The 8522-nt window shown below is 40.8% G+C and overlaps 2 protein-coding genes across 3 annotated transcripts; one reads left to right on the top strand and one right to left on the bottom strand.

Annotated features, from left to right (window-relative positions):
- Positions 1-1274: 1274 nt before the first annotated feature.
- LOC104808041 (protein FRIGIDA) lies at positions 1275-3973 on the bottom strand. 2 transcript variants are annotated; one of them, XM_010533549.2, is made up of 3 exons: positions 2930-3969; positions 2383-2555; positions 1275-2277 (listed from the first exon to the last, which is right to left on the bottom strand). In XM_010533549.2, the coding sequence occupies exons 1-3, from the start codon at positions 3831-3833 to the stop codon at positions 1588-1590; spliced, it is 1767 nt and encodes a 588-aa protein (XP_010531851.1). In that variant the 5' UTR covers positions 3834-3969; the 3' UTR covers positions 1275-1587. The 2 variants fall into 2 exon arrangements, with proteins under 2 accessions (XP_010531851.1, XP_019057519.1); XM_019201974.1 differs by lacking the exons at positions 1275-2277; positions 2383-2555 and adding an exon at positions 2605-2781 and having other exon boundaries at positions 2930-3973.
- Positions 3974-6503: 2530 nt separating this feature from the next.
- On the top strand, positions 6504-8484 carry LOC104808043 (vacuolar protein 8). Its single transcript, XM_010533550.1, has one exon. The coding sequence runs from the start codon at positions 6666-6668 to the stop codon at positions 8328-8330; it is 1665 nt and encodes a 554-aa protein (XP_010531852.1). The 5' UTR covers positions 6504-6665; the 3' UTR covers positions 8331-8484.
- The last annotated feature ends 38 nt before the right edge of the window (positions 8485-8522 follow it).

The raw sequence follows: 8522 nt of genomic DNA on the forward strand, positions 1-8522 counted from the left end.
AGGAATACATTTCTGAGATACAATGAAGATTCAATGATTTTGGATTACCTTCCGAGAATCATCATACAAATACTTGTTTATGAAGATGAACACAACATCTTTTGATTGAGTTTGCAAGAACCACCAAAATGAACACTCAAAATCTCTCAATTTTTTTATTAGATCTCATCACCAACTTATTCTGACGTCTTTAATTTATAAACACTAAAAGACATCATCAAAAGTTACAAAAATCCGAGAAGAATCGCATCTGTTCGTTTTCTGAAAACTAATTCGGGCCGAGTTAGAACTGACTCGACCGAGTTACCCCTGACGTGGTCTGAGTTACATCTGACTTGGGCCGAGTCAAGTTCATGTTGAAACATGATTTTCTTCTAGACTTCTGACGCAGTCGGAGTTACAATTGATTCGGACAGAGGTACCCCTGACGCGGTTCGAGTTACATCTAATTCGAGTCGCGTCAAATCTTTGTGCAAAACGAAATTTTCTCTCAGAAAGTAACACGACACGAGTTACTTCTAACACGGACCGAGTTACATCTCCGTAACAAAAATTTCGTTTTACCAATCCATAGCATATCCATTATGAATATATAACTCATCTATAGAGATTATTCCGATAAACCGTTTACTCTAAAATATCCAACAATTGTCTTATATGTGATTCTTAGAATTGAGATCATTATTATCATATTTGACGAACAACGTTTCTTTAACATTGTCAAACGTTGTTTATAAACTTTTCTATGAATCATTTGATGATTATAGGTGATCTTCTTTAGACCCCTCAAATAAGATTAATATATCCCTGTTTAATCATTTATGCCATGTGACAAAAAAGATAATATCAAATATTATGATAGACAGATCTTCAAATCACTAACTCGATTTAACGTGGACAATCGATAGGTCTTATTAGAGACGGATTTCGATGGTATTTCGTTCTACTGCCATATTGAACGGATCCTGTTGGGCCACACGCATATAGACGACATTGTAAATGAGTAAGAGAAATAAACCGAAAGATGTTTTGGGTCATTTTTCGGATGAATTTGTATTAGCTTAAAATATGTTTTAAGATAATCATGAGAAACCTTATCCCCGGGTTTGAGAGACAACACATTCTTCATATCCCATGAAAACCGACGCGTTCGGTTTAGATAGCTCGAAAACTTTGGTTTCTTGATGATTAACTTTGGCTTTCTTCCTTCTTCCCTCGTTGGCTTAACTACCTGGATTTCGAGGTAATATTGTCAAGCAGAAAGACCCCCCCAATGATTTTCACTAACAGATTTGATACCTAATGTCAGTTTCCAGTTCCAAAGTAGTTGGAACAGAAGACCTGGTTACATATCAATATTCATGGACAAGCTGTCGGCTCCAGGGTCTCGAGTCTGCAGTAACACATGCAGCCCGGAGAGAGCAACAACGATATGAAACAGAGGACCTGATAAATATTTCATTATCATCAATTCTGGTGTGAGAAAAAAAAAATGTACCCGGAACAACGCATTGATGAACTAATTGCATCTCTCTTCCTGTACTGCTCACATGGCCAGGCTATAGATATGATGTGGTTTCATCCATATCAATCCGATGGTGAGTTAACATGGGAAGAGTGTCTGGGCAAACCCGCAAAATGATCTACGGATGGTGAGTGCCTCAATACCCTTTGTAGTCCAGGGGATATGTGTTGCCCAGAAAGGCTTCGCTCACCAATCAGAGAAAGGTTCTCTCTATGGGCCGGTGAGAACTGCCGAGAGAGGCTGTGCCCGTGCATCGGCGGGGAGTATACATTAGAGAGCAAGTTACCAGTATGCGATTCAAATGCAGATACGCCTCTTTCTAATCCACGCTCATCAACAGTTTCACGGGAAGACCTGAGACTTGATAATGATCTATGATGAAAAGATTGAGTGCCAAGGTAAGTGCTCACAAGAGCAGAGATGTTATCTCCATCTCCATGATTAGGGAAGTTTCGATCATGGTATATAGGAGAGTAAGATGATGCAGGCATAGGCATTTCCGTGCCTGAAAGCCTTGGACGTTTCATTTCTCGGTTATACAATCTTTGGGTGAGTACGGCTTCCTCCTTCATTCTGAAGGATCTTTCCTTCTCTTTGATTTCTTTGTTGAGCTCAACAATGTCTTTTTCCAGCTTAACTATCTCATCTTTGATCAGATATCCACCTAGTACTTTCGTAGGATCTAAATTGTGAGCCTCCAAACACCGAAATACTGATTGTAGAGCAGTTAATTGCCTTTCCACTGCCCCTTTCTGCGAGAAAAAATATAACACAGTCAATGATCAATAATAATACTTTGACAGAAGAAAAAACCCAAACTCTTAAGAAAAGTGTAAAACAAGAAAGGGTTGTCATACAACTGTCATCGGCGAACGAGCCATCTGTTTAGCCTCCTCAAATGCATCCTTGATAATCCTTAAGAATGAATTTAGAATTGAAGGAGGTGAAAACTTATCCTCCAACCCAAAGGCATAGACCAACTCCACAGCATCGACATGCATCTTTCGCTTGATGCCCAAATCGATTAAATCTATGACAAGTAGAAAGCATCTTAAGGAACAGTCCTTCACAACTTTCCAGACAAAATTGCTCAAGACTATCATTTACATATCAGCCAATTCATCTGCTTGCCTAACTAATTACAGTAATTCCAACCTAATACACATGGCAAACAGAACATACTTCTGGGAAAGTTACGAAACCACAAATTTGTTTCCCCTCATGAATCTTGTAGCATTCCAAATAGCAGGTTAACCCTTAGTTTGCAGCATTATACATACAAGTCCAAGTCCAAACATGTGTAGGCAACAAGAAATAAAGGAGAATCAGTTCCTGATGGGTTCGATCTATGAAAAGGAAAGACTTAGCATCGAAGTTTATTCCTTTCATGTAAGGGTATTGCACCTGGAATCCTCGGGACAAGAAAGGCGGACCGCCTGAGAGCATTTGAAATCTCGGAAGGTTTACTCTGTCGCAGCAAATCCAACAAATCCAAATCCAAATCCCCAAAGGTGGAAGGAACACCAAAACAAGCAATCAACAGAAGCAAACCCCTTGCATCCATTGTCTGTGCATTAGCTAAACCTCCTTCACTCATCAACCTCTTCCTCCACGCAAATGCAGCCTTCTTCGCCTCCACCTTTGTGGAGTTTTCAACCATGGTCTTTGCAGCATCAGGATCCGCCATTAAAAGGAAACACTCCATTGCGAGGAGAGAAGCCTTCCTCGAAGTGATCATCGGTGAATCTTTGGTATAAGCTCTTCTTCCTTGTAAGTAAAACTTTCCTATGCTTTCAAAAACGAGCTTTGAAGGGTCCTTCGCCAGCTTCAAAGCCTCCGGAATCTCTTCCATGAGCTTCGCCGGTTCGGCGATATTGCTCAGGATGTACTTGCGCAATCCCTTGCTGGACATCGATTCGCACAAATGTTTCACCTCCGGCATCTCCGACGACTCTGGTACGACCGTGCCGGACTCTTGCGGAGGTTTGTTTTCTGGTAAATCAATCTCCGGCGGGAGGACGGAGGAAGAAGATGCGCCAACTCCGCCCCCGACGTTGACGCCGGCGAGTCTGGCATCGATGGCGTTCTCGATGAACTGAATGTGGCTTTGCATGTCATCGTACTTTCTTTTGAAGGCGTTAATGGCGGCAGAGAGCGCAGCCAAATCGCCGATCGATTTTACGAACTGGTGTTGCTCATGCTCCTGAGATTCACAGATCGGAATCTCCGTACCTGTATGTTCCGGTTGTTGTTGCCGCTGCAGCGTCGGGATATCCACCGTCGAAGATTCCGGGTCGGCAGCTGTCATACCTTATTCGCCAGCCGGAGAGATTTTTGCCGAAGACCAGGAATCAAAGGAACGCTAGGGTTCGTTATCGTAATGCGGCGAAGACGAAGAGGTTTTTTTCCCTCTTTTTCTTTTGCCCTAATATCGCCCTCGTCGTCCGATTAATTACAGGAAAAATTTTCAACATTAATCCACGAAATTATAAAACAATTTTCAAATAAATATACGAAGTTTAAAATTCTCGTACAAATGAGGAACTATTTCTAACTTTTATATTAATTAATCTATGTCTTAAATTTTTATACAAATTTCCAAAAATCCTTACGAAATTAACTCTCAGAATTTTAGAGGTAAAATAGAGAAATAAAAATTCATGGGCCTCTGGACCGACCCGACCCGTGGTCCATTGGATTTCGAGTTTCATTATCTTCGTGTTATGGTTAGTGGTTACGGAAGAAAGAGAGGAGGAACAATTTTTGTTTTCTAATCATCTAGATTTAAATTAAGAGGTAAATTTAGAATATTCCAAATTAAAATTGTTATAGTTTGCAAAAGTACACTTGCATTAGGTATATTTTCCAAAAATTTTGACACGTTACCCCAAATTTCCTCGTAATTATATTCTAAAAAATAATACAGAAAATAAAAATTGATTAAAATGATAAATAAAATAAGATATTATGAAGTCATTTATCATGTGTGACAAGTCGTTATGATTCCTTATATATATAGATATATGTCGTCTTTGGTGGGTACATAAACATGTTTTTTTTTTGTTTTTTTTAATAATTAAGATGGTTGTCCAGCCCTTGGATCTGACTACATCTATTCTAGACCCAAAATCAGTCTTTGTATATGAACAATTTTGATCCAGAAATTACATCATTCCCCAAAGATGACTTTGTTATCTCTCAGCCACTAGACCACCAACTGTTGGGTCATAAAGATGTTAATCTCTCCCATCTCCGTATATCTAAAATTAGCTGTCAAATTTGGCTCGAAATGTAGAGTCTGATCCGGTCCGAATGTCAGCCCGAAAAATAGTGGACTTCAGGTCCAAATATTGTCCCGAAATTTTGTGGACTTTCGAGTGAGATCCAGACCACATCTCGCATCAGAAAGATTAAATCTTTTTAGAAAAAAATTTAATAAAAAATAAAAATAAATAAATTTTATAAAACAATTTAACGCACTAATCCGGCCGGAATTGAAACTCGAAATCTATAAGGTTAAATTTTGGATTTAGTTATTTAGATCCAAAAAGAAATCGTATAGACTTAAATCCGAATTCAAAACTCTCGAACCAAATGCAGACTCGGGTCGAGTCGGGTCGAATCTGCCCGATGGACTTCTTCTTTTTTCTTGCAAGTATCGAACGTTAAAAGTATGAAAAAAAAAAATGAAACGCGGCGGAAAATCGCGTGTGGAAAAGATCACGAGGACAGAGGAGTCAAAGTCATCACATATTTTTGATGATGATGATGGTGATGATGGTGATGATGATGATGATTGAAATGCGTACGATGCATGCAAATAATATGACAATCAAAGCATAGGACTAGAGGCACTCATACGCTTTATTAAAAGTCTTTATAATGCCAAATTGGTAGGTTTGGTTATAATAATAATTCATTTGACCGAACTATTAACAATCCATTAATTTAACATAATAATATCAAATAGGATATTAGCAAAGCTAGGATCTTAGTTGTAACTTAATATTATATAATTAAAAATGTTCTAAACGGAAACAAATCATTAAAAAACAATATAGATTAATTTGTAGAAACTGGCAGATTACTATATAACCATTTAGGATCGTAAAAAAACTATTTTTAGTATCATTAGCGTACAATCTCATATTATATATTTGGACCTATTAGAATTTGGCATAATAAAATAATAGATCGAACGGTTTAAACAAATGCAACGTGAAAATCATCATATTTAATCAATAGAAAAGAGAGGAAAAGCTATTTACAATAATATGTTAAACGGTTTATATATTTTGTTGTTTTATAATTTAGGGTGCCAAAAGTTAATTATATATTCAATATATTTAATTCAAGATGTGGTTCGAAATTAGATGGGAGAACAATGTCGCCCACTTGTCCTAAAACGAGTTGGGCTCTAAAAGATCTCTATACGCGTAGAAACTAATTAGTCAAATCGAATATTTCTTTTTCTAAAATTTTGGAAATCATATGTTACAAGATAAATAAAAAAGAGTATCTCACTAAGAATATAAATAATAATAGATAACAAAAAAAAAAGAATATAAATTATAAAGTTTTTTTCTTATGACAGCCAACTTCGCAAGCATGATTAAGTAGCGAAACTACCGAGGAGGGGAGTAAGGGCGGTTCACGGTTAGAACCCTCTCTATTGCTGCTCCAAAACTCAACTTAGTTACTCTGTTTTGTTTTTTGTTTTTCCACTTTTGGTCATGTTGGCGGTGAACAATGTGACAAGACTGTTTACTAAGACCGTTCCATCATTTGGGCATTATCCATGGACTCGGGGGAACAACGCCCATTAATAGCAGTGCCGGAACTGGAGCAGAAACTGTTGCAATATTTTTTCAGTTGGATGTTGGTAGGATGTCCTGTCTGATTTTGCATCATACCCTAATAATTGTTCTATAAACTATGAAGTCACATGCCTTTGTTCCTTTTGATAGATCCCGGTTCAGCGCGTGTGCTCACTCGCTCTTCTCCTTCACCGTGTATTTCGCAACTGGCAAAAAAAAGCACCAGTAGCAGGCAGAAGTGTCATAACCTCTCTCTCTCTCTCTCTCTCTCTGCGCTCTGAAACCCTAACTCACTGAGTCGACGTATTGGATTGAAGAATCCGATGCCGGCGCCGGAAAGCGACGCCGTTCGGCGACTGATGGAGGCTATCTCGTCTCTACTCGACCGTATTCCCATGCTTCTGAGTTTCAAGTCGAAATGGTCTCTGATTCGCGCCAAGCTTGTCGATCTCAAGACTCAGCTCTCTGATTTCACTGAATTTGATGGGTCGTCCTCGAACCTGCTCGCGCTCGAGCTTCTCCGGTCGGTTCGGGAGACGCTGGCGGATGCGGTCCCTGTCGCGGCGAGGTGCGAGGGGTTGGATTTGGTGGAGGGGAAGCTCAAGACGCAGAGCGAGGTCGACTCGGTCATTGCGAGGTTCGATTGTCATGTGAAGGATGCTGAGGTTCTGATCAAGAGCGGGGTTCTCCAGGGCGACGTCGCCGTCGTTTCTGGAGGTTCGATTTCGTCGAAGAAGGAAGCGGTTCGTGTGGAGGCGAGGAATCTGGTGACGAGGTTGCAGATTGGTGGACCCGAGTCGAAGAACTCGGCGATGGACTCGTTGCTCGAATTGTTACAGAAGGATGACAAGAACGTGATGATCGCCGTTGCTCAGGGGGTTGTGCCTGTTCTGGCTCGTCTACTCGATTCGAGCTCGTTGGTTATGAAGGAGAAGACTGTAGCCGCCATCTCAATAGTTTCCATGGTTGATAGCAGCAAACATCTGTTGATAGCTGAAGGGTTGTTCTTACTGAACCATCTCCTTCGCGTTCTGGAATCAGGAAGCGGTTTCGCAAAGGAGAAAGCTTGCATTGCTCTGCAAGCACTGAGTTTCTCGAAGGAGAACGCGAGAGCGATCGGTTCCAGAGGTGGAATCTCATCGCTGTTGGAAATCTGCCAAGCCGGGACTCCCGGTTCGCAGGCTCTCGCGGCCGGTGTTCTGAGGAACATCGCTTCATTTGCCGAAACCAAAGAGAATTTCGTTGAGGAAAACGCCATTTTCGTCCTGATTTCTCTAGTTTCTTCAGGTACGCCTCTTGCTCAAGAGAGTGCTGTAGGGTGTTTGGCTAATTTGACATCTGGGGACGAGAATTTGAGGGTGTTGGTTGTCAGAGAAGGAGGAATTGAGTGCCTAAAGAGTTTCTGGGATTCTGTTTCTATTGCTAAATCCCTTGAAGCAGCACTTGATCTTCTCAAGAACTTAGCTTCGTGCCCTGCTGTCAGAGAAGTTCTGATCTCAGAGGGATTTATCCCTCGGGTGGTTTTGGTGTTGAGATGTGGCATTTTGGCTGTGAGAATGGCTGCCGCTGAGGCTGTTTCTGCGTTGGGTTTCAGCTCGAAAACCCAAAAAGAAATGGGTGAATGTGGCTGCATTGGTCCATTGATTGACATGTTAGATGGCAAGGCCGTGCAGGAGAAAGAAGCAGCTTCCAAGGCATTATCTACCCTCTTGGTCTGCACGAGCAACAAAAGAGTTTTCAAGAAGAGCGAGAAAGGGATACATAACCTTGTTCAGCTTTTGGACCCGAAGATCAAGAATTTGGATAAGAGATACACTGTCTCTGCGTTGGAATTGCTCGTGACCTCGAGGAAATGCAGGAAACAGATCGTGGCTGCTGGTGCTTGCTTGCATTTGCAGAAGCTCGCCGAGATGGATGTTGAAGGAGCCAAGAAGTTAGCAGACAGCCTCGCCCGGAGTAAGATTTGGGGTGTTTTCGCAAGGCCGTAAAGGTGGAAGAAGATCATGGACACATATTAACCTGTATGTAAGAAGATTAGTTGTGTTCTCTGGCATTTGATTCTTGTTCTTTCTGTTTGTGTTGTCTGTTGATTTCTTGTCCATAAGTCTTTCACTGATTGAAGTAGGGGGGGAGGGGGGGGGGAGTGGGTAAATTCTGATTAATCTGTGGGCAAACAATAA

This window comes from Tarenaya hassleriana, unplaced genomic scaffold (assembly GCF_000463585.1).
Source record: "Tarenaya hassleriana unplaced genomic scaffold, ASM46358v1 Cleome14, whole genome shotgun sequence".
Classification (NCBI taxonomy): Eukaryota; Viridiplantae; Streptophyta; class Magnoliopsida; order Brassicales; family Cleomaceae; genus Tarenaya; species Tarenaya hassleriana.

Coding starts and splice junctions, on each gene's coding strand:
- LOC104808041 (XM_010533549.2), bottom strand. CDS start 3,833: ATGACAGCTGCCGACCCGGAATCTTCGACGGTGGATATCCCGACGCTG. Junction 2,556..2,929: donor TCTTGTCCCGAGGATTCCAG/GTGCAATACCCT, acceptor TACTTGTCATAG/ATTTAATCGATTTGGGCATC. Junction 2,278..2,382: donor CTCGTTCGCCGATGACAGTT/GTATGACAACCC, acceptor TTTTTCTCGCAG/AAAGGGGCAGTGGAAAGGCA.
- LOC104808043 (XM_010533550.1), top strand. CDS start 6,666: ATGCCGGCGCCGGAAAGCGACGCCGTTCGGCGACTGATGGAGGCTATC.